At 47.8% G+C, this 26,349-nt stretch overlaps 1 protein-coding gene across 1 annotated transcript in view; it reads right to left on the bottom strand.

Moving 5' to 3' along the window:
• Nucleotides 1-26,349, bottom strand: part of plekhb1 (pleckstrin homology domain containing B1) — a gene marked incomplete at both ends in the record, with an annotated part of 36,300 nt that overhangs the window by 3,059 nt on the left and 6,892 nt on the right. The window contains 2 exons of the mRNA XM_084320972.1: nucleotides 6,912-7,014; nucleotides 9,577-9,729. Coding sequence (XP_084177098.1) covers nucleotides 6,912-7,014; nucleotides 9,577-9,729 — 256 coding nt within the window. The remainder of the gene's footprint in view (nucleotides 1-6,911; nucleotides 7,015-9,576; nucleotides 9,730-26,349) is intronic.

Here is a 26,349-nt window from a genome sequence, read left to right as displayed (position 1 = left end):
AACGTTTGTGGAGCCTCAGCGGTGCCCGGAGGGGAGTGCGTGTCGCTGGGCAGTTCCCCCGCCAGCGTTGCTCTCCGGCTGTGCAGCTGGATACGATTGCCGCGGGAGGCAGTCGGCTGGTCCGACGGTCTCTCTGGTGGGTGGTGTCTCTCCGCCTCTGCTCGCTCATGTCAATTGGCGGTGACCGGCGGGTGCGGACGGTCTAAACGGATGTGTCAGTTGTGCGGGGTCGGCTGCTCAGGCATACGGCCCGCAGAACGGCCAGCGTCTGATACAGCTACAGTAGCTAGCCGTTAGCCTGTAGCTAACCATTAGCCGGTAGCTAACCGTTGGACTATAGCTAGCCGTTAGCCTGTAGTGTCCGATGGACAATTATAGGATTGCATGGAGGGGCGGGGAGTTCTTGTTTGATGCCCCACGAAGACAGAGCTCTCTCCCCTCGGGCAGAGTGTGCTTTGTTTTCCTGGGAGCCCCGTACTCCGAGTCTGGGTTCAAGTCCCACCTCCGAGACGGGACGCCCTACTGCCATCCGCACTGGACGTTGGCTCCCGCCTATCAGAAAGAGAAGGTGAGTTGAGCCTCCCGCCGCGAGGGATGCGAGCGAGACGGAGGAAAGTACGCAAGGGAGTTGCGTGTTTTTTGTCCCCGAGCTTAGGGCGGCAGCGGCCCGTACAAACGGGGCTCCACTGCCGACGCCACTGTATCTCTGGCAACGCCGTCCTGTGAGGGAGGCGAGTGTTGTCTGCCCTTTCTTTGGGCTAGGCAGTTGGCTATCTGGAGTGACCAGGCCTGCACTCCACCTTACGCAGCTTCAGTAGCTAGCCGTTAGCCTGTAGCTAGCCGTTAGCTTGTAGCTAGCCGTTAGCCTGTAGCTAACCGTTAGCGATAGCCGCGGGGAGATAGCGGGCCCTGGACACTCTGATTCGGTGTCATCTCTGGCAAAAGATGTTGTCAGCCTGCACCACGGCCGGCCGCAGGATATGGGCGAAACGCCGGAGCAGGACTCCAGCCGTCGCCACTACTGGCCCCGCCAGCAAGAGGCCTCATCAACGGGGAGACCACCATTGTTGCTGCCAGTCGTCCTGCGACCCGAGGGTACAGGTAGGACACATTACCCCTTCTGCCCCCCCCCCCAAATGATTTTGGTTAATAACATAAAGGGTCCCTCCTAAAGGGGGACTGTTTTTTGTTTAACAAAACATGTGTTTACTTCACTGTATTTTGGGGGATACATACGACATGTGCAATATAGACCCACAGCTAAAAATGCTAGGGTCGCGTTCTTGCTTGGGAGTTTGTGCAAATTTCTCTGAAATTTGCTTTGGTTGCTGTTTTGTATAACTTGCAAGGCCTGTATTTCTAGCACTTAGCCAATGGCTTATGTCCTTTCTCTCTACCTAAGCCAGTGTTCTTTCTTACGTGGTAAAAGTGAACTTGACGGCTTCGTTGTACAATGAGGGTTGTGTGTTTCATGTAAATATGTTTTAGGATAAAATGTAGCATTTGAGTCCGCAACTGGTGTGCTATTGTTAGCTTACAGAGTTGTACATATGTAGCATGTAAACCAAGGACTTTTTGAGTCCCTCTCTTCAGTCTGGTATTTTTCTTTGCTTAAGGGTAAAGATAAAAAAATAGCGGGTGGCAAGTTTTTCGCACGTAAGCCAGAACCGTGGATAAAACCCGTTTTTTACACAAACGAGGTTATCGGCTGTGGTTGGCGTGCAGGATGTAAAGCTATTACACTACAGGTGTATGTGCTTTCATTTAGCGCACTATACAACTGGTGTCACGGCTCTGCCTTTTTTATTGCGTCGTATCATGGGTGAGGTGGTTGAGGGGGATGGAAAAATACCCCCCCCCCCCCTGTCTCCCACACCAAATTAGGATAGTGGGACACGGGATTTCCCCGGCCATTGAAGATGTCACAGGCGTTTCTTATTGGCCAAGAGACATGTCTGTGAGTTACAGGGCCTGTGCTACAGACCGCTGTCATTGTAAAGGATAGATGATGCGATGCAGTCGAGACTGTTGGTCCTTCTGCTCTGCTCTCTAACAATAGTGTATATTGGGCCGTTTTGTCTACTTAGTCCAATCTGTTACATGAACCTCTCTGGGAAAACCGCTGTCTTCTCCTCTTACATAAAGAGCCGAATTGATGCGGTTTTTATTCCCAGGCTCGTCGTATAAGAGCCTGTGTCTGTGTCTCTAGTACAGACTTCGTGCTGCTTGTCCCAGACAGCAGGGGGAAACATTGTGGGGCTCTTTCTGTTAGAAATTCACCGTCATTGTTCTCTGGTTCTTTACGAGCATACATGCTGTTTCATAAATAAGCGTTTGGTCTTACGAGACCGATCAGCGCTGGCCCAGGGTGTTTTTCAATGATTGAATCCACTTTTTGGGACCGGCGCGCCTTGGTTGCCCAACATCATAAAAACTGTGTTTTTTATGTGGTCAGCTGGGAAAGAGATTTTAATCTCTACCGAGCGCCAGTGCACTAGGTTAGACTCGAGGACTCGCGTACATCTCCGGGGGGAGATGATGGAGTAGATCAATCATTGGCAGGGGGGTTTCACGCCCGTTAGGTGGGCCACCGGGAGCGGTGCGTTCGCGTACTGACCGTTTTGGTGGCGCCCCCTGTGATGTTTTGGATCGACACGCGTACCTACCCCCCTCTTAGGACTGGGGGCGGCAGTGTGACAGGGCACGGGACTTGTCCTGGTCACGCCGGACCGGATCAGTTTAACCCGTTGTCCACCGGGGCGCAGACAAGTTCTGGTACCCCGAAGGACCCTGAGCTTTTCCGGGAGGAAAATGCCAGGGCGGGCCGGACGTCACAGGGGTTGATGTAAATGTAAATGATGTCATGAATGTGTGTGTCATATAGATGCCACTACGAGTTGCCCTTAACAGTGGTGTGCATTGGTCCATACTATGTTATACCTTTTTGCACAATGTTAGGTGGGTTGGTCCTTCTCCATTCGTTTCACCCCTCCCTCCCTGCTAAACCGGGGATGTGAGGGGGCTGTCGGGGAGGCTGCTTCTGTCAACTCCTCTATGCATCCCTGTGTAGGTCCCGGTCCTCCAGGCCCAGGTCGGGCCTTGCCCTCGTTGACCTGTTGGCCTGGGTTCACCCTTTTTAAACCTGAAACGCCTGTATAGCCTGTGTATACGCGCAGTTATGTTTCCGGGGTTTCTTAATGGGTTAAGGGAGCAACCATTTTCTGTTAATAAACATAGGGGGGTGGTTGTCTCCTCGGTGTGTTGGTAGCAGAGTCGACTCTCCGGTTGAGCCCGGGTCTGACCCCGGCTGCCCGAGAGTATGCCCCTGCATGTTTCATGACGTCTGCCAATAGTGTCAAACTCTTTCTCTGAACCTTGACCCTGCGGGATTAATAAATTGGCAGGGCTGGGTTTGTGGTGGAATCTGTTCGCTGGCGGAGTTGGCTAACCCAGACTCCGCGAGGTTCGTGACCCCATGAGATTGTGACATGGTGCACGGCATACCGAACACCATTTCCGCCGGGATACTGTTCTTTTTTTTTTAAACTTAAATTTGTATTTAACATTTATAGACATACTACACTTAGACAATACTTCCAATGACATCCATAACACAACAATATACAAACATGGGTCCCTTGAATATGGCGTCGTTCAGCCGCCCATAAGAGGGACCCCCGCCTCCCGCCATCCACCCCTAGAAACAGGGCTCCCCCACATCCCAGGTCCGTCCCATGCGGGGCCGAGCACTCAGCGACACGGGTCCCTTGAATTGGGCCAGGCTCAGTAGAGGGGCGAGGGGTGGTACTCCCCCCCACCGAGCCAAGCCTGCTACCTCCCATGTCACCAAGCACCCCACCCCATGCACAACGAACCCACAACCTCAGAGAAACCCCTCCCTCCCGCCCTCCTCCCCGAGAAACAGAACACCCCCATATCCCGGTCCACCATGCGTGGAGCCGAGCACCCAGAGCCACCCCGCCCGACCGCCAGGCCCCCGGCCCACGAGAACCCCAAGCTCAGGCCCGCAGAAGGCCTAAGCACCACGCCTCAATGGCCCCGCGACCCCCCGCGACCCCAAGCCTGGTGCCCCCCCGGCCCGGTGACCATACCGCCCAGGCCACGGCGGCCGAGGGCCCCAGGAAACCCCACACCGATCCCACAACACGCAAGACCCCTCCTCCCCCTGGTCGAACCGCCGGAACGATGGCCCCTCCCACCGGCATTCCCCCCCACTGAACTCAGCCTGCCCACCTCTGTACCTCCCATGTCACCGATATCACTATATACATTTATGAACAAATAAAGCTGACAACACAATAAGAAAAAATTAAATGAAGATAAAATAAGTCATATGATTAACACTCTTTCCCCCGTTGGCGGTTTGGAGGGGAATCAGCTCTCCTATTGAAGAAGCCCCCCCCCCCTAGTGATGGAGATACCCCCCAAAGGAGATTCTCCAAGCCTCTCTTCATGTCCAACATTTTGAATTCTTGTCCTTCACAATTGTCCATGTGCACATTTAAAGCAACTGCTATTCTAACATAAATGGATAAGGCTCTCCTGGAGAGGGCCCTCCTATAACGACGGAGATATCCCCAATGGGGATTCTCCAATGCCCCTATTATTGTCCAACATTTTATTTGAACTTTCATATGATAATACAGTTCCAGAGCTCCCGGTCAGGTCTCCGAATGTGTTTCCCCATGTTCCCCGTCGTCTTAGTTGTCCGTCATGTGTGTTAGTGTCTACAGTTTAGTCTAGTACGTGTTATTTATATTATATGTCCCGAATCAAAACCCAATTTTCCCAACTAATGTGCTTGCCTTGTCTGTATTCCCAGTGGTCTGTGTGTTATCTGTAGTGTGTCTCGAGTCATAACATCCATTCACTATCAAATAATATGCATACATGAATCTTGGTCGGTGTGTGTGATCTCAGTGCTCGAGTCCTGTTTGGTGTGTGAGATCTCGTTATTTGAATCCTGGCTGGTCTGGTTGATCTCGTTGCTCGAATCCCGGTTGGTGTGTGTAACCTCAATGCTCGCATCTTGGCCGGTCTGGGCGATCTCCGTGCTTGCATCTCGGATGGTCCGGTTGACCTCGGTGCCCGAGTCCTGGTTGGTCTGGTTGTATCCAGCGTCTCTTTGTCCTTCTTTTGGGGGTCATTTGTTTTATTTCTTTTGAATTAGCCTCCATGCTCCTCTGAATATTCTGTATTGCATCGAGTCCAGTCTGCGTGTTGATTTGCATGTTAGCATCGTTAGCGTTCTGTATTGCTTCTAGCCTGATCCGAATGCTAGCTTGCATATTCATCGTGTTAGCTTCCATGTTAGCTTGTAGCTTCGTCTCCAGCCTCGCTGTTGTCTAACGCTTTTATTTATTTTGAATTAGCCTCCATGCTCCTCTGAATATTCTGTATTGCATCGAGTCCAGTCTGCGTGTTGGTTTGCATGTTAACATTGTTAGCGTTCTGCATTGCTTCTAGCCTGATCCGAATGCTTGCTTGCATATTCATCGTGTTAGCTTCCATGTTAGCTTGTAGCTCCGTCTCCAGCCAGGCCTCGCTGTGGTCTAACGTTATGTTAGCTTGTTTTACATGCTGCGTCATCCCCTCATGTTGTACCTTTCCCTTCGTTGTATTTTCTTTGTCGGGGTCATTCTTCTCTCACTTCTCCTCGAGTTTTGTGTACTGGGTCTTGTCATCGTTCTTTTATCTTCAAGTTGTTACTTTTGATCGTGTTTTATAACTTTTTATTACCCTTTTTGAATTTTGGACCGGGAGCTCTGTTCTGCAGCTGCTCACCTGCTCCTCGCCAAACCGGAAGTTGGGGGATACTGTTCTTACAGTTAGCCCCTTAGCGTGCCTGTCTAGTCCGCAGTGCTCCAGGCGCAGGTCGAGTTCTGCCTGGATTGAGGGATCAACCTCCTTGGAGGGTTGTCTCCCCGGTGCGCCAGCTGGCCCCACGACATTGTGGGGGGGAAGCCTCCTTGGAGCACTTCGGAGCGACGTGCCAGGTGGAGAAGGGCCTTCACCTATTGTAGGCCCTGTCCGATACGCTTGTGATGTGGGGGGTGGTGTCACCAGTGACCGTCTGGTGGGGTCTCTATGCCGCGGCCTCGTTGACCTCGCCAGGCCCCTTTTTCGGGGGGTCCTGGCCCTCCTCGCGCCCTGCTGCTACGGTCTTGCCACGGGGTCGGGGCTTTTTGACCCCGACCCCGTGATGTTGGAGGCAGTGACGTGGGTTTTTTGCTTCACGTCCTTTCCCTGGTGGCATGCGGGATGCGCGACCGAGTAGTCGCGGGCCCTTCTAAACAAAGGTAAGTCCCACGGTCTGCTCACCCTGTGAGTTTGAGGTACTGTTCCCTCTTCGCACAGTCGGGTCCGGTCTCCCTCCCGTCCCTCACTAGGGAGGGCCCCGACCCTCCCCGGATTCTGATGGTTGTAGGGGACCTCAGCGGGTACATCTGTCGGGCTCTCCGCTCTGCTCCGCTCTTGTGTTCCAATAGAGCAGAGCGTAAAGCCATATGAAATATAACGAAGGTTGTCCTATAACCCTAGTTATATGAATATGGCGAGCGCTCTGCTCTGACTCACTGAGGACCCCATGTGTCTTCCGTTTCGGCGGTGAAAGACTGGGGAAGGAGCTGGTAGTATGGCCATGGCCCCGCTTATGTGAGCGGATGTGGGCGTGGCCAGGCAGGTGTAGGTGCATGCATGTGGTTGAAAGTTTTCATGATAGCATATGATTAAAGGGACGGTTCCAATAGAGCAGAGCGCTCGCCATATTCATATAACTAGGTTATAGGATAACCTTCATTCTACAATTCTATGATATAATTCCGAGAAAAACTTGTGCCTGAAAGAGTAAATAAAATAAAAAAAGAGAAGAGAAGAGAGCCCCTACTTACATGGCCTCATCCTCACTGTTGGCACACAGGTGGACAGTGGATCCATGTCTGAGTACAACCACAACTAGGTTCTCCCTGGGATGGCTGTCTGGAGGGGTTACACCTGTAGCATGACCAGCGTTAGGAGGACACACGCATATACACAGGCATGCATGCACACACACACACACACACACACACACACACACACACACACACACACACACACACACACACACACACACACACACACACACACACACATACACATACACATACACATATTACATACACATACACATAATATTACACGCACAAACAGACACATGCAAACACACATGTATACACAGGTACAGTACACAGACACACATACACTTACTAGCACACGCACAAACAGACACATCTACAGACACATATACACATGTACACAACATGCAAGTTCAAGTTTGTTTTTATTTGCTACTACAAACGTCTTTCTCTGTTCTGCATCCCCTTAACAATTGTATGTATAGCGCCGCCCGTACTGTATTGTACCCATTCTGCAATCTGTTAAATAAAGTTTTCATTCATTCATTCATTCATCCACTTCCTTGTAAATCTGTCCTTTGTGATTAATATACTTTCTGTCATGTTGTTACCCTGTGTGCTCCCGTGCTTTTGTTAGATGTTTATTTCTGTCTTTTAGTGTATTCCCCAGAATCCCCAGTGTGTTTGGCCTTGTGTTATCTTTTGTCCTGTACCCCTATGTGTTAGTTCTGTTTTGCTCCCAGGTGCATCTCGTTCCCAATCACCCTCATGTGTCAATTAGTGTGTGTATATCTGTCTCGTCTGCCAGCCTCCCTTTGTCGGTTCATTGTTTGAGATCCCTGCTAGTGTTTGCTTGTGTTTTGGTGTCCACGCTTGTTGCTGTTCCATGTCCTTGTTCATGTTCTGTTCTCCTGTGTTCCTAGTAAGTTTCCTAGTATTAATTTGTTTGTTCCACCATTCTTTGTTTTCGTGTAAAGTTTGTCTCGTTTGTTAGGGTTTTATTTGTAGTCAGTTTGTTCTATTTTTCTTTGCCTGCCTTGCAGTGATTTTTGTTGTGCCTTTGGGACTTGCTCTCATTTATGAGATTATTCTTTGTTTTGTAGTTTGCCCTCTGCCGGCCATTGCTGTGCCTTCTTTATTTTGTGCTCAAGTAAAGCATTATACTTTTGACTTCACCCCTGGCTCCGTGTCTCGCTGTTGCCTATTGCCTTCTCCTCGTTCTGTTCTGCGTTTGGGTCCTCCGCCAACACTAATCCCTAACATAATGGTTGAAGAAGTGCGTCTTTAGGCGACAGCGAAAGATTGGACGGGTTTCGGCTGTCCTAAATGTGGTGGGCATTGGTGGGCATATAAAATACAGAGTAAAATGAGTAACAGTGAGGTAGAATGCAGAGGTACAAAACTTGGGGTAGGGTCTTTCGTTTTGCTGACGTTCAGGGAGAGGCTGTTCTCCTGACACCATCGCACCAGGTCCTCTACCTCTTCCAGGTAGGCCCTCTCGTCGTTTGCAGAGATCAGGCCCACCTGACAGTATCATCAGTGTTGTTCCGCTGTGCCACACAGTCATGTGTGTACAGTGAGTAGAGGAGGGGGCTCAGAACACAGCCCTGGGGGGCCCCTGTGTTGAGAGTGATGGATGAGGAGATGCAGTTGCCTGCTCTCACCACCTGGGGTCTTCCTGTCAGGAAGTCCAAGACCCACTGGCAGAGGTCATAGTTCAAGCCTATGGTATTGAATGCTGAGCTGTAGTCGATGAATAGCATTCTCACATAGTTCCCCTGCCTTTTGTCCAGGTGTGATGCTGCTGTGTGCAGCACATGGGTTATGGTGTCCTCCGTGGACCTGGCGGTATGCAAATTGCAGGGGGTCCAGGGTGTTAGGGAGGGAGGAACAGATGTAGCCCATCACTAGCTTCTCAAAGCACTTCATGGCTATGGAGGTGAGAGCTACAGGGCGATAGTCGTTGAGGCAAGCAGGCATGGATTTTTTTGGGTACAGGGATAATGGTGGACTTTTTCAGACAGGTGGGGATGACAGACAGGTTGAATATGTCAGTGAATACCGGGGCCAGTTGGTCGGCACAGACTTTTAGGACGCGGCCGGGGATACCGTCCGGTCCTGCTGCCTTCCTGATATTCACTTTCTTAAAGGTCCTCCTCACCTCATGTTCTGTTATCCTGAACACTGAGTCTCCACCGGCAGTGGCTCCCCTTTCTATTTCAGTGGTCTGTAGGCTGGTGTTGTTATTCACAGCCTCAAACCTTGCATAGAAGGTATTTAACTCATCCGCCAGGGCGATATCATTGTTCAGCTTGTGGGAGGTGCCTTTGTAATCTGTCATCGTTTTGAGGCCCTGCCACATACCTCTGGAATCGGCCTGTTCAAATTGAAGTTCCACCTTATCCCTGTATCACCCTTTTGCCTCTATCACTGTCCTCCTTACGTTGTATTTCGCCGCCTTGTGCTCGTTCATGTTGCCTGTCACGAGCCCAGTGTTGTAGGTTGAGGTGCGCGCTTTCAGAGCCTCACGGATGGATTTATCTACCCGGGGCTTTTGGTTTGGGAAAACTCTAATTGTGGTGGAGGGGATTGTTTCTTCTACACAAACACACACAAACACACAGACACCATGACCCGACACTCTCAAACAAAGTTTTACCTCCACACTCCAGACCGGATCTGACGTCCACGCAAGCGGTCTTGAGGCCAACACGGTGCTCATATTCTCGTCTGCTGTCACTCTTGTAGAAGACGACACTCCCATCTATCCATATGTCGCACCAGTTCAGCTTCCAGCGCTTGAGGACAGAGGCTGTAGTGGGAAGGAGGGGCGGGGCAAAGTAATTTTATTGTCATGTTTCACACGAGGAAACTCCACATATCAGAGTCCTCTAGGCAAGCAATTAAGAACAAATTCTCATATACAAAAGCAGCCTTCTCTCCATTATTCCCCTGGAGAGATCAGAGTGCTGGGTTGCAGGTGCAACACCCTTGAAGCAGTGTTTGGGGTTCAGTGCTTTACTCGAGGACATATCAATTGACTGCCTCTCTACCAGTAGGCCATCCTACCACAGAGGGAAAAGGAACCTATTGGCCAGTGGCTTGAGGCCATAACAGTTATCTATTGGCCAGTGGCTTGAGGCCATAACAGCTATATATTGGCCAGCGGCTTGAGGCCATAACAGCTATCTATTGGCCAGCGGCTTGAGCCCATAACAGTTATCTTCTGGTAATTCCTGTAAACCCTGTTCACTATTGGACTGCTTTACCCCCTAAAGACAAGCAGTGTATTTGTGTGAGAACGAGAGTTCATTTCGGGCAAAGAATAGCAGGGAGGAATGAAACACAGAGCGCACGTCCAAAAAAGGTGCAGGTCATTGCTCGTTAGAAAGGAAGTAGAAAACAATTATACTGAATGTGAAGACTGGACATAACTCAGGCAGTTACAAATGTTTTATTGTACTTTGTCACCAAGAACATGTTGTACTGGCCGTTGCCTTCATCGTGATGGTAACATAGTCCAATAAAAAAATATTTACTGCAGGAGAGATGTGTGCGGTCTTCACATATTGTACCTCGTAAGAATAGGTATGCGCAGGACCACCCACGGATCAGATCAAAGAGTGAGTTTGTCCCACGAGCAGAATAATGGGATCTAAAGCAGGAGGCTCTCCGTTAGGACCCCAGGAAGACTAGAGGCTCTTTCATGGGTCTCTAATGGGGATCCTTTAATAAACATAAACATAAACATAAACACACTGCCTACACGTTTTGAGCAACATCAAAAGAAATGGGAGCCAATCAGAGAGTGTGAAACAACCAAATCCCATGACGACAATAATGTCATCTCTCTGGCTGCATGTACAGAATAAATACAATTCAAATATACTACCTACTATGCTAATATATTTGCTACCTACTATGCTAATATGTCTTTTCTACTATGCACTCAAGACTGTAGCACCCAAGTTCAACACTGTTGTAACAATGTTACTGACCCTTAGTTGCCAGAGTTGTACCCTTCCTGCTGAAAAAATCTAACCCTAACTAACCTTAATGTCATGCACTTGTCCTAATATACTAACCTACACTGTAGCACTCAACACTTTGATGAACATTGTTACTCAGCTGATAGATTTGTGCCCTTCCTGATGACTTGTCGTACAGAACTTGTAAGTTGGTTTGGATAAAAGAAAATAATAATAAATAAATAAAAAGAACCATGGCAATCTCAAACTCTGCCCTCTTTCTTTGATACTCTACTCTATACTTGAGATACTGTAGATACTCCAATACTGTGTGTATTGAGCTGTACTGTATTGTACCCCTTCTGCAATCTGTTAATACAATTTTCAATCAATCAATCAATCAAACTCCTGTCATGTCTCTGTGGTTGTCATTCCTTTCTGCTTTTCTTGTTTTTGTTGTTTCTTTTACCTTCACCAAGGAGGTTATGGGCTCTGTACCGTCTGTACCTGAATTATGCATGCATGGTATTTATTTAGTATCACAACATAATTTTGTTTTCAATTGAGCATAATAGACCACTGCACTTCCGCGTTACATTGAGCTCATGGGAGAGAGAGAGTGGGGGGAGAAAATGAATGAATGTGGATGAGAGCCTTGGCATTATGTGGTTGTAGCTACAGCTGTGGGGGTGCTGGAGTCTATGATCCAATAGACTTGTATACGCCTGAGTCTCCTGAATACGGAGACACCAGTCCCAAGTCGATCGGCACTTTCTCGGCCAAGCTATAGTCACTTTTCCGCACCTACTCCCGAACTCTGCATGTTCGGGAGTTGTCCAGAGATCTAGGTTTATCAATCCAGATCAATGTCAAGGCTCTCATCCACATTCATTTATTTTCTCCCCCGCTCTCTCTCCCATGATTTCAGAATACCGGAAGTGTTGCGGTGGTTGATTGATTGATTGATTGAAAAGTTTATTAACAGATTGCAGAATGGGTACAGTACAGTACATCTCAATACATACAATTGTTAAGAGGATGCAGACCTGAGAAAGACTTTCGTCTTGTTTCCATCAGGGTCCCCCATTTTCAATTCATCATATGACATACACGACATACAGATAGACAGTACTGCTACATCTATACATTTATGACATACCAGATTTTCAAATACAGTACTGTTTGTGATACTAAAAAAATCCAGAAAAAGAGTGTATATACATTTGACATAGAAACTGTGCATTGGAGGAGGTTGGGTAGGTGGGGTGGGGCTGTACATTGGAGGTGGGGGGGGGGGGGGGGGGGGGTGGGTAGGGGGGGGGGACACTGTACATTGGAATACTGACATACATTTGACATAGAAACTGTACATTGGAGGAGGTTGGGTAGGTGGGGTGGGGTTGGGTGGGGCTGTACATTGGAGGTGGGGGGGGGGTTGGGTACATTGGAATACTGACAAAGCCATGCTTGGTCTTTATTGTACAACTGGGTTAGGACATTTGTAGGGGCCAGTTTTGAATTGCAGTCTCCCGTAGGTGTTCTTTGAGAGTGTTTTTGAAGGTGGGTAGTGATTCACATTCCTTTACAGCTTTGGGTAGGGCGTTCCACATTGTTGTGGCATAATTGCGAAACGTGTTTAGTCCCTTGTTTGAGCCGAATCTGGGTTTTACATGATTTGTGGAGCTCCCTCTGGTGTTGTGATCGTGGTATTCACTGACCTTTGGGAAGTATTTTGACATGTACATGGGTACCTTGGTCGTGTAGTGTATCTTGTAGACCAGGCCCATTGCAAGTTGCTGTACTCTGTCGTCCACTCTAAGCCATCCTAGGTTGGCAAAGTGTGCAGGGGTGAGGTTGGTTCTAGGAGTCAGGTCAAGCAGTAGTCTGACTAGTTTGTTTTGAGATGTTTGTAATTTGGTTTTTAGTGCCTTTGAGGTGCTTTGGTACCATGAGGTGCAAGCATAGTCGTAGTACCCTTGAATGAGTGCTCCTGCCAGAGTCTTCAGGGTATTCTTGTTTACCAGAGAGGAGATCCGGTACAAGAATCGAGTTCGTTGATTGACTTTTTTTATTACATTTGTAACTGAGGGGTACAATTCCCTGACTGTATTGTTAGATATGATATTTAATACCACTACCTCTTGTACTTTAACTTCTGGCCATCCAGTACATGATATAAGTATGATGAACACTTTCCCACCTGATGAAACGAATCCACACAAATGTACCAAATCGAAGGTTTAATATAGCAAAAGGTATATACAACGGTCACTTAATTACATTTATGATTTGAAATATGGAATATGCACTTTTATGGCAAATGAGTATTCGTAGGTAAATCAACATTGAATGTCCAATCTCTGGTTACGCAGGGAGTAAGTATACAACCTGGAATATTTAGGAAACGATAGCGATGGTACTTAAATGATTATAGCTGGATACACTAAGGGGGGGGGGGGGGTCCCGCTGGTTGTAAGACAGTAGGAGGGGGGGGTTAGAGAAGCCGCTGGCGGTATCCCATCTGGCCGACGGTGTCTTGGGAGAATCCAAAGTCTTGGACACGGTGCCCACAGAACCTCGGTCCACAGACGAATACAGCTGGACCCTCTGTGGACGGTAGCTGCCGGTCCACAACGGAGAGACGTGAGGCGACCTCACTGGTGTAGAGCGCCGTCTCACCTGGAGTCCTCTCCGGGGGGTAGTTCCAACACTCCGCAGTGTTGGCCTTTATCCATGGAATAATCAAAGCACCCAAAGCATAATCCAAGCCGTGGCAGGCTCGCCGTCGTCCGGGTAGAGTAATCCAATATACAGGTCCAGTCGCTCTTGGCCCGGAGCTCCTCGGATGCAAGCACCACTAGGGGTCTGCTCAGCCTGGTTAAGCGTCCAGATAACGTCAGGAACGATGGGGGTACTGATAACTTTAGAACTCTAACCGAACGATGCACCATACATAAATAGACTATTATTAGCTTAATAGAATACGTCCAACTCGACGGTATAGTGCCAAACTATGACTATTCAACTATTAATCTACACGATATCTCAATGCCTATTCTGGGCCAAGTAGGCCTTACTACACCACACGTGCGTCGTGGGGAGGCTTCGCGTCTGTCACTCTGTTGGAGGGTAAAGAACTGGACTAAAAAGGAAAGTTCTACTTTACTTGCGCCATATATATATGCGCTATGAACAAATAGTACCATTCGTATTTCGCCCGACATATTCCTGCGCGGAACCGGGGCTTGCCACGACATGTTAGGCGGCACGATTGAACTTGGACCTAGGGGTATGGCAACCTGGTGCCAGGTTCTCGTCCAATGGTAGAATGAAACTATTATGGGCTGTTTAGTAGACTAAAGGGATATTCAGTGCATATTGTACAAGGAATATACAGGGGATATCAAACGATATACAAATACAATTAAATATATATATATAAATAAATATATATATTCGGTTTAATCTGATCCTTCACAACAGCCGCCCCCTAATTAGTCCCACCTAATTAGCTAAGCAGAGACAGATTAACCGCACTGTCTACCACTCAAGGTCCGCTGTAAGGGTCAGTCAACTCACAAAGTCATGGGGTCATGGTCATCATCGATAGTATCTGGGAGTCGGGGCAGTTCTATGAGCCTCGCCACGGGACGTGTGTAAGTGCGCCCTTGGACGAGTACTTCAGCTGCTCGGACCTTGCCATCGGCACCGGTGATCACTTTGCTTACGCGGCCAGCCGGCCACATAGCTCTGGGTAGTGACTGGTCAATAATCATGACGACTGTTCCTTCTGTCAAATTGTCTCTCTCTTTTACCCACTTCTGGCGGGTCTGTAGAGACGGTAGGTAGTGAAGTAGGAAGCTGCTCCAAAACTTGTCAGCTAGTACTTGGCTGTACCTCCACATTCTTCGGCCGTTCGCTTCTTCAGGCCGGTACATTGTCTGGGGTAGCGCGGGGTCCAGCCGCCCCATTAGGAGTGTGTTGGGGGTGACTGGGTCGACATCTGCTACATCACTGGAGACGTAACCGAGGGGCTTTGAGTTCAATACTCCCTCGATCTCCGTGAGGACTGTCATTAGGACTTCCTCCGCCACAGTCTGGGCTCCGAGTACGGCGTACAGGGCTGTCTTTATAGAACGTACTTCTCGTTCCCAGGTTCCACCGAAGTGGGGTGCGTTCGGGGGATTAAACTGGAAGTCAATCTGGGATGGAGCGAGGTGGGTCTTAAGTTCTGGGCCCATAGCTTGGAAGCTCTCTCTCAGCTCTCTTTCTCCGCCTTTGAAGTTGGTCCCGTGATCAGACAACAGTGTAGACGGTTTTCCTTTCCGTGATGTGAATCTTCGGAAGGCCATAAGGAATGAGTCTGTGCTCATGGTCGGAAGGAGCTCGATATGTATCGCTCTGGTGGTCATGCATTTGAATACAATACCCCACCGCTTCTCGGTGCCTCTTCCTCTCTTTATATACAACGGGCCAAAGCAGTCCATGCCTGTGGAGTGGAATGGCTTGTCGCCGATTCGGAGGCGACAGGGGGCGCCACTTACGGCAGTCTAGACAGGTTCGCTGGAAGCGCCGTACTGCTTCTCTCCCTTGCAATATCCAATAACGACGTCTGATCTCCGCGAAGACTCTCTCTGCTCCTGCGTGGTGTACATCCTCGTCGTATTTCTTTATGATCAGCTCTGTGACCTTGTGCCGGCTGTTCAAGACGATCGGGTACTTAATGTCATCTGGTAGATCGGGGGCTCTCCGCAGGCGACCACCCACTCTGATGAGATTATGGGCGTCACTCTCTGGTGCCAGGTGAATCAGTCTGCTGTCTGATGGGACGGGGTTTCCTCCCTGTAGACAGTCTAGCTCATCGGGGAACGAGTCTCTCTGGGCTCGTTGTAGTAGAAGAAGTTCTGCTTCTTCGTAGTCAGCTGCTGACATGTCAGTGGTGGACTGAATCTCTGGGTGGTGCCGCAGGAATGTTCTTTGCTGCGCACTCTCTAGGGTAATGCAGTCATCTATGTTGGGGTCTGTGGAGGCGACAGTGCTCAGTCCACAGAACATAGGTTTCTTGTTCTCAGCCTCCTCGTTACTTGCTTCCCTCGGGGTGGGCGTAGGCCAATCTCCTTCCGGGAGCTTGAGGAATTCTGGTCCGTCACTGTAGATGTTGCGACGGGTTAGGTCATCCAGAGACATTCCCCGGGTGATGACGTCAGCTGGGTTGTGTTTGGTGTCCACATACCGCCAGCTTGCTTCTTCGGTTAACTCTTGAATCTCGGTGACTCTGACTCCCACGAAGACTTTGTATCTGCATGAATCAGACTTGATCCATGTGAGTACTGTCGTGGAATCTGACCACAAGATTGTTCTGTGCACCGGAATGGTGAGTTCACGTTGGATTAACGTGGCTAGATGCGCTCCTGCGAGGGCTGCACAGAGCTCCAGACGTGGGATAGATTGTTGCTTACGTGGGGCTATTCTTGAGCGGGCCAGGATGAAAGCAGTGTGTATCTTTCCTCCCATCTCTTGGGCGCGCAAGTAGGCCACCGATCCGTAGGCTACTTCGGAGGCGTCGCTGAAGACGTGTAGCTCAATCTCGCATGTCTCTGGCCTCACTGTGGATGGGAAGTAGCTGCGGCGTATATTGACGCCTGGGAGTGAGCGGAGTTCCGTCTCCCACTCTCTCCATGTTGAGGCAAGGTGTGCGGGTATTGGGTCGTCCCAGCCCTGGTCCTTGTCCCATAGTGCTCGTACAATCATCTTTGCCCTGGTGGTGTAAGGTAGAATACATCCCAACGGGTCATATTGTCTGGCGAGTGTTCTGTACACACTCTCTTGAGCGGGGTCTTTGGCTAGGCGCCGCTCCGTGTTCAATAGATAGCGCTCCGTGGCGTCTTTCTTTGCGTGAAAGGTGGGCATTCCCTCTCGCCTCAGGAGTGGAGTTGCGTATCTCATCACTCCGCCGACTGTGACTCTCTTTGTCCCCTGCTCGAGTAGGTTGATGGCGTAAATGTCTTCTTTAGAACGAATATCTTTCTTTTCGTTCTTAAAGGGCATTGTCTCTAGGGTCCATAGCCTCTCGACATGCTGCAGGAGAGTGGTGTCTTCTTCTGTCGTTCTGGAGTGGAAGCAGCTAGTGGCTGCTGTTCGGTTGAGAGATTTAGCGAGGGGGCCTTGTAGGGTCCACCCTAGGCGGGTCTCGACTGCTGCAGGACAGCCTCGGGGGCCTGTATGGACCCGGTCAATCGGGACTATGAGTTCTGCATGGTCGGAGCCTATCAGCAGGGTCGGGGTAGCGCCTTCTATGAGCGGGATAGGTAATTGGCGCAGGTGCACATATTTATCCATCAACTTGGTGACAGGGTAGGTGTACTGCGATAGTCCTATTTCTTGGCTGGTGAAAGCATTTGTAATCTTGTACCGTCGCTCTGGCTGCCCGTTTGCTGCGATGGTGAAGGAGACATTCTCGCCCTTTATCGTCTTTAAATCTCTTCTTATTGTCCGAATCGTCATTTCGTTCTTGCTCCCCCGCAGTCCCAGCTGGGTCGCAGCGGACGCGAGCAGAAGGGTCTTCTCTGACCCGTCATCAAGGACGGCGTAAGTGTCCATGACTTTATCTTGGTAGCTCAATGTCACATGGACTACCTTTAAGAGCACTTGGGCTCCGCTGCTGCTGGCGGGGTCAATGTACATGACACTTGCCTTGGTGCCGCTCCGTGGTGCAGGTATAGGCCGTCTTCCGTTACTTTCGTGTAGTATATCTAGATGGGCTCCATCGCACCGGCTGCACCTTTTCTTTAGGCGGCATTCGGCTGCCATGTGGGGCCGCGCACATCGATAACAGCGCCGGTTGGACTTTATCCATTGACTCACTTCTTCTGCATTCATCTTTGTGAATAGGTCACATTGTGACAGCCAGTGTTCTTTCTCACAGTAGGGACACGCTATCTTCCACTTCTCTTTTCTCGAGGGGGTGCTGTGACTCTTACTGCTCGGTACTGACTCTGATTGGTGCATGACAGTCACCGATCTTCTTCCATCATTTATTCTCCTGGGTCCCTCTCTGGAGCTTGGCGTGCTCCGCCCGAAGGTATCCAGTCGTAAGCTGCTGACTTCTCTCGCCAGGAAGTCGGCTAGATCAAGGAGGGATGGCTCGGGGCCGTTGGGATCCCGGTAATCTCTCTGCCGCCTGAAGCGCTCCTGTCTTGCGGGTGGCAGCTTCTCCAAAATCCTCTCGACGTTAGAGTTGGCGTATAGCTCATGCATGCCCTTCTCCCGTTGCGCTCCCAGCATCCCTACCAGGGACTGCACTTTGATTGACAGGTCGTCTAGTGAGCGATTGTCTGTGGCTGGGGGTAGGCGATCAATATGCCTTATCTCTTGGATTACGTAATCCCATATACGTCCATATCTCTGATCCAGCGCTGCAAGGGCCGCTGTGTATGGGGTCGAAGAGGTAGCATAGGCTAGCGCTATATTGTGCGCTCGCGGTACTTTCAGGTGCTTCAGTAATATTGCATACTTGTGGCGTTCATCAGCGACATCCACCATCATTGTTTCTAAGCACATCCGGAGCTCCGTGTACTGTGCTCGACTCTCATAGGCGAAGTCTGGGAATGACGGTGTGGCATTGTATGACGCCGTGGATGGCTGATACATCGGCGAGCGTTGGGGGAGAGACCTCCTGGGCGAGTCCCCTCTTGCGCCCCGCTGTGGGCTGGTACTGACAGGGTACCATGGCCCGCTGGTCCAGGTGCTGTTCCTCGGGGCTGGTCGTGCATCGTGCTCACCCGTGAATAGAGTCGGGGGTCTGTAGCGCAGCGCCGCGGGGGTATAGCCTGGACTGTATGGGACCTCCTGGTCCGGTGGAGTACTGTGCTGTCGTCGGGCTTGGTTCTCCTCCTCTCCCTCTTCTTCCTCTATCAGATCTTCCAGATCCTGTAATCGTTTATTTAGCTTCTCCGCAGTGTATGCCGCTCCTTCCTTGTAGCTGGGTCTCGCTTGGACCGGTCTGGGAAGGGGGTCTGCGGGGGGTCTAGACTCGGTCTGTTGGTCAAGTTCAGGGTCGCTTGCTCGTTGTGGTGACGCTGCCCTTGACTGTTGTCTCGACGAGTTCCTTGAACCCCTGGCGGAGGGAGAGGGTGTTGCCTTGCGGATCAGCTGCTCCATTAGCTGCGCTTGTAACTTGTCGCGCTCGACTTCGCGCTTGGTGAGATCTGCTTCTCTTTGGGCACCGGCAGCGGCGCGCTGGGTGTCGGCCCGGTCTCTTGCCATATTCTCTTCTGTCTGGAGGCGTCTCATCTCCAGGCGTGTGCGCTCTTCTTCGCTCCGTTGTTGCGCTTGGAGGTGTTCGCGCTCGCTGGTCGCCTGTGCTTGGAGACGTTCGCGCTCGCTAAGCGCCTGTGCTTGGAGACGTTCGCGTTCGGTAGAGGCTGTCAGGCTGATGAGGAACGCCTGTTGTAGCATCCTCTCCGCTTCGCTGGGGGAAGGCGGTTGTGGAGGTGAGCCGCTCCTGCGTGAGCCGCTCCTGGGGGTACTCGTTGGGGAGTCCTGGAGCTCTATTTCCTCGGCGCTCTCCTCCTCTTCTTCCGTGCAGAGTTCTCTCTCTGTAGGGTTGTCTTCCTCCCGGGGCTGGTCGGGGACTACTTCTTGGGTAGTGGCGGGGGGTAAAGGCATGTCAATTCCCTCCTGGTCCCCACCGTGAGCTTGGTCAGTTACATTAGGACCTACTAGGGCCTCTGTGGTCGGGGAAACCTGCTCGTTAAGGTCAGACATAATTTTACTTTCTACTTTTACCGTGTTTACCGTTTGTCGAAGGCTAGGTAGTTGACTGACAGTGTAAGCCTCTAAGTACTGAGGTGTCTGTCGTCTGCGCCGCGGGCGTTCTAGGTTAGGAGGATCGTTTCGTGGAGTGTTCATCATAGGCCATTTCGATATTAATAACACTATATTAATATTACACTAGTTACCCTCCGGCTCGAAGGACCAATTGTAACTGAGGGGTACAATTCCCTGACTGTATTGTTAGATATGATATTTAATACCACTACCTCTTGTACTTTAACTTCTGGCCATCCAGTACATGATATAAGTATGATGAACACTTTCCCACCTGATGAAACGAATCCACACAAATGTACCAAATCGAAGGTTTAATATAGCAAAAGGTATATACAACGGTCACTTAATTACATTTATGATTTGAAATATGGAATATGCACTTTTATGGCAAATGAGTATTCGTAGGTAAATCAACATTGAATGTCCAATCTCTGGTTACGCAGGGAGTAAGTATACAACCTGGAATATTTAGGAAACGATAGCGATGGTACTTAAATGATTATAGCTGGATACACTAAGGGGGGGGGGGGGTCCCGCTGGTTGTAAGACAGTAGGAGGGGGGGGTTAGAGAAGCCGCTGGCGGTATCCCATCTGGCCGACGGTGTCTTGGGAGAATCCAAAGTCTTGGACACGGTGCCCACAGAACCTCGGTCCGCAGACGAATACAGCTGGACCCTCTGTGGACGGTAGCTGCCGGTCCACAACGGAGAGACGTGAGGCGACCTCACTGGTGTAGAGCGCCGTCTCACCTGGAGTCCTCTCCGGGGGGTAGTTCCAACACTCCGCAGTGTTGGCCTTTATCCATGGAATAATCAAAGCACCCAAAGCATAATCCAAGCCGTGGCAGGCTCGCCGTCGTCCGGGTAGAGTAATCCAATATACAGGTCCAGTCGCTCTTGGCCCGGAGCTCCTCGGATGCAAGCACCACTAGGGGTCTGCTCAGCCTGGTTAAGCGTCCAGATAACGTCAGGAACGATGGGGGTACTGATAACTTTAGAACTCTAACCGAACGATGCACCATACATAAATAGACTATTATTAGCTTAATAGAATACGTCCAACTCGACGGTATAGTGCCAAACTATGACTATTCAACTATTAATCTACACGATATCTCAATGCCTATTCTGGGCCAAGTAGGCCTTACTACACCACACGTGCGTCGTGGGGAGGCTTCGCGTCTGTCACTCTGTTGGAGGGTAAAGAACTGGACTAAAAAGGAAAGTTCTACTTTACTTGCGCCATATATATATGCGCTATGAACAAATAGTACCATTCGTATTTCGCCCGACATATTCCTGCGCGGAACCGGGGCTTGCCACGACATGTTAGGCGGCACGATTGAACTTGGACCTAGGGGTATGGCAACCTGGTGCCAGGTTCTCGTCCAATGGTAGAATGAAACTATTATGGGCTGTTTAGTAGACTAAAGGGATATTCAGTGCATATTGTACAAGGAATATACAGGGGATATCAAACGATATACAAATACAATTAAATATATATATATAAATAAATATATATATTCGGTTTAATCTGATCCTTCACAACAACATTGGATGCCATTTTGTCACAGGAAAGATTAGCCTCTAGGATGGAACCCATGTAGGTAATTTCATCTTTCCTTGTGACAATATTGTCACCCACTGTAACTGAGAAGCCGTCTCCTGACCCGTGTACAGTCACAAATCCTTACTGTGAATATTCATGACCCCTAGTGGAAGAAACCTGTGGATTCTGGTGACCCTGTAACCTTTCCTCTAGCGCCACCACGTGGATGTATAGCCTGGGTCTGTTGAGACAGGCAATATCGGCAACTCTTGTTTTTAGCAACTACCCAGTAAAATGTTGCATGTGAAAGTAACAGCAAAGTGGAGTGATTATTAGACCTTGGCGGAGGTCTGCTCTCTACAGAGTTAATTGTGGTCTGGAATCAGTTCTATGTGTGTGTGTTTGCGTGCACGCATGCATGTGGGTGTATACACTATGTGTCAAACAGGGCTCTAGGTCAACAGAATGATGTTGAACACTCAATATTGCCAATAATTGAACCCTTGCACTGACTAACCATATAACTCAGTTTAGACCATTTTTAGACAGCCCATGTATTTGTAGTTGTAAAGTCATTCCAAATCACTTCGAGTGGGAAAGTGATATCTCACAAGAAAGTACTCAACCTCTACTGTCTTTTAACTATGAATGAACACAACACTGTGACTTACCATCTTTAGATAATGAAGTTGGAAGGTTCCTCTGAAAACCTAAAACAGAATTATATGGTTCTTTGTCTGAGGGACTTATATTGACGTTCTTAACAGTCCGAAGAAGGAGTTCAGTGGACTTTGTGGCAAAATGCAAATACACAATTCTCAGATATCAAGAGAAGCCGCAGGCTGCTCACCAACTAGGGCAATAATCTAATTGCGATTTTTCGGACAGATATTGCGATTGCGATTAAATTTGCGATTATAATAATAATTATTTTTAAGCAGCCCCACAGAGGTTTATTGTAAAATGCGGCTTGCATCTGGCCTACGCATGGGTCTTTTCGGGACACCGAGCCTGAACATTTTTCTTTTTACCTGGGAATCGATACCGGTACCCAACGGTACCTTTTTTTCTGTACTTTACTTGTCATGGTTTTTGCTTTATTTCACCTCTCTGTGAGGGATAGCTGTCAATCCCTGTTCCCTGTGGTTAATTGCCTCATGGGTCGGCAGGTGTGTGGGCTTGATTGCACCTGATGCAGTGCAGCTGTGCCTATGGCCATGTGGAGTCTATTTAAGTGTGGAGATCGCAGTGTCAACTGCTTTTTCATTTCCTAGTGTTGGCTGTCCTTCTGGTCACGCTCATTATATTGAAGTGTAGTCTGATCTCTGATTCAGAATTGAGCTTTATGGTAGTCATTCTTATTTTAGGCTACTCATGTGATTCTACACATAAACTCCCTTAGTGGAGGTTTATTGTTTTACTTTTTCCAATATAAACTCCTTTATTAGGAGGTGTCCTTGTGGCTTATTTACTTTTATACTATACCTCTTTATTGAGAGTAGTCCTGTTTTTGGGGACTTGATTTATTTTCTTAATTACTCACTTTGAGATTTCCACCTGTAAAGGTTGTTTTCTGTTGTTTAATTTCCCCCCTCTCCTAAAATATCTGCGTAAGCAGTCTAGTGGTTGTCCGTTTCATGGATAACCAAGAGTCCCATGTTATCTGCTCATGACCCACACACACACACACACACACACACACACAGCCCTCACATTACTCTCCCTCTCTGAAGTCTAAACTTCACAACCCACAATCTAAAACCCCTTACCTCCCTCTCCCAAACCGATCTTGTATCTCAATGGGACTTCCTGGTTAAAAAATTTAAAACATAAAAAAAATTAAAAATAAGAAATTGCAATATTTATTTTTTTGTGATTTAATAATTGCATCATTTCAAATCGCGATTTCGATTTAAAATCGATTAATCGTGCAGCCCTACCAGCAACCATGTAAATCTTCCTCAGGAAGTGTCTTTCTGTCAGAGGAGAGACACGCCAACGCTATTTGAAGCCCTCAACTTATAGACTATCTCCCTTGGACGTAAAAACCAACCTGTCAGTCATGAATATAAAAGAGGATACCCAGTGGACTGAGAAGATTCATTATAAAATCATGTATAGTCTGAATAGACCTCACGTCAACCTCCCTCACGTCCCCCTCCTTAGTGTCTCTAAAACCCTGACCTCGATCGGTGCCCTCAATCTTTAACTGCTTTGAAGAAGATGCAATAGTGCAGGTCCTTGACTGATGGTCAGCATTTCTACAAAGTTTGAGCTAGGTCGGATTGCACTTTGCACGCACGCGGTGACGCAGTGTAATTACATCATAGAAGCACCACATTTGGTACACATGTATACTGAATTAGACCCTAAAGCTGCTATATAGGGGCTTCTATCCCCAGGCCATCAGGATGCTCAATGACTCACTATGCAACAGACACTAACCCATCCATCTACATTCATTGCACACACACATCCACATGCACACACTCACTTTAAACATTCACCTTAATAAGTTATCCTGTTAAGCTGTAAGGTCCCCCAACTGCTTTTCTTTATCATAAATCGATCAATAGAGACCGTATTAGATCCCCAATTATCATATCATGGGGTATCATGGGAAAGCCACACTCATTTGCGACAACCCTGTCCAAATCTTTTCGAGATCGCCAAATGATTGACGGAGCTAGAGCCCCCGGAGGTCGGGGGTGGTAATGTGTACTTTGGCGCACGCCTCACATATCGGCATGTAACTCGAGAACCGCTGAGCGGATTTTGTCACCTAAAAGGGCAATTGACAGGCAACAAATAGGGCTTTAATTATATCTATATATTGTATTAAAAGAAATGCACACCCGAGCCGCTAAAGGTCAGCAAAGTGGCGCGTCGTGAATCGTCCTCATGAGGGCCCACATGTGGGCCCTTGGATGTTAAGAGGTATGTTTTTATTTTATTTTATTTTTAGCCAAGAGTAAAGACCATAACCCTATCAAAACAGCAGTCAAAGTGTATATTTAAATTTTTACCGATGTTTTGTAAGATTTACCGAAAATACGAATTTATCGAAAAAATGCTAATTATATCTCTTTTATCGTAAAACTGTGAGGAAATTACTAAATCCAGATTTAACCCTGTCATTGGAAAGAGGAGCCTTTTCCCTATCCATAGATGTATGATTTGGCCATAATAAGGTCAAGGTCAAGTTCAAGGTCAAATATGAATTTATAATTAAAATCGATGATCATTTATTACTGTATCTACAAATCCTTCTATTTAATCATCTTCCCTTTATTCATTTGCTTATTTTTTGTACACTTGATAAGGTGGTGAATGAGCTCATGGAGCGAAATCTCTTTGTTACAATTGTAACATAGTGTTATTCACCGGCACGGATGCAAAAACATATCATCATTTATATTCTCCTTTTTTTCATTACAAATTACTCAAGCCTAGTAACAGACACAATATTTCTGACACTGGGAATACATACCCCCAGGTCCCTAGATGTTCCTAGATACCAAGAACATGCAAATTGACCTTGTAGAAGTGGAGCTATCTTCCATTTACTTAAGCATGTACCTTTAGGCGAAATTTTTGAAAATAGGGCTACAGCTTAACAGGTTCACTTTAGACACTTTAAACACTTTTTTTTAACACTACACCATATTTTATCTATTTATTACTAAAAGATTTGCACTACATCTCTACCTCGTTTTTTTGCATTTTATTTTGTATATTGTATATTTTTGTATAGTATTTGGTCTTTATTCTTCAACTTCTTTTTACTGTATGAAGCACAATCTCAGGAGGCTCATACAGAACCAAGCATTTCACTGTAATGTACACGTACATTATATGTGACAAATCAAACAAATCTTGAAACTATTACTACTTTAGACAATTACATTTGTATTGAATGTAGTCCCTTTGAGCTTCTCTGATTGGTTAGAAGTGGGAGCCTCGCTGGGAAACTTTAGAGTGGAATATCAGCCCTGCTGCCATGGAAGATTCTGTTTTGACCAGGCTGTATCAGAGAGCATAGTGAGGTATGGGATGTCACATTGGTATGGCAATCTCTCTCTCTGTACAATTAAAATCTAAGCTCCATCTAAGTCACAGAGGTCATGGGGAGGAATGAACACTAGTCCCTCCAGTCAATACAGTATATGAGCAGTCTGTTCTCAGACAAGCACAGAGAATATTGTCTGATCCATCTCATATTCTCCACAGCGAGTATGAGCTCTTACCCTCTGGCACACGATGTAGAGTATACCCTAATGTAAACTCAACCGTTTTAAAAACGAATTTGTGCCTCTACCTCAATTAAAATTTTAATAATGTTGCTTGAGGCTGCAGGGGCTGTGCGATAGATTCATGATATGATGCAAGGGGCTATGTGATTTGTTGATGTTGGTGATGATCACTGATTGATTGATTGAAAAGTTTATTAACAGATTGCAGAATGGGTACAGTACAGTACAGCTCAATACATACAATTGTTAAGGGGATGCAGACCAGAGAAAGACTTTCGTCTTGTTTACATCAGGGTCCCCCATTTTCAATTCATCAATTGTGTAATATGTGTAATATGTGTAATATGTGCAATATTTTTTACATGTGTAATGTGTGTAATGTATGTGTAATATGTGTAATGTGTGTAATATGTGTGTAATATGTGTGTAATATATGTGTATTGTGTAGGGCTGTCCCCGACTAAGGATTTGTATAGTCGATTTGTAGTCGCCAAAATTAGCCGATAGTCGACTATGAAAAAGAAAGAAAAATAAAAGTATAATATTAACTAATTTCGGCCAATCAAAGTCGACTATCCAAATCCTTAGTCGGGGACAGCCCTAATATACGTATATATATATATATTTATTTTAATTATAAATATATATATACTTTTTTTTATCATTCTATTTGGGCTGTGGGGGTGCTTAATGTCTATATATATTTTTTTTTATGATTTCTTTTTTGGCGTTTTATCGCTTTATTTCTACTGGGCAGTCCAGTAGTGAGAGACAGAGGAGGAATGGGAGACAGAGTGGGGGGAAGACGGGTTCGGGAATCGAACCCGG

Source organism: Notolepis coatsorum, assembly GCF_963971535.1.
Source record: "Notolepis coatsorum genome assembly, chromosome: 8".
NCBI lineage: Eukaryota > Metazoa > Chordata > Actinopteri > Aulopiformes > Paralepididae > Notolepis > Notolepis coatsorum.
Note: the sequence above shows the minus strand (reverse complement) of the source record. Positions and strands in the feature narration are given on the sequence as shown.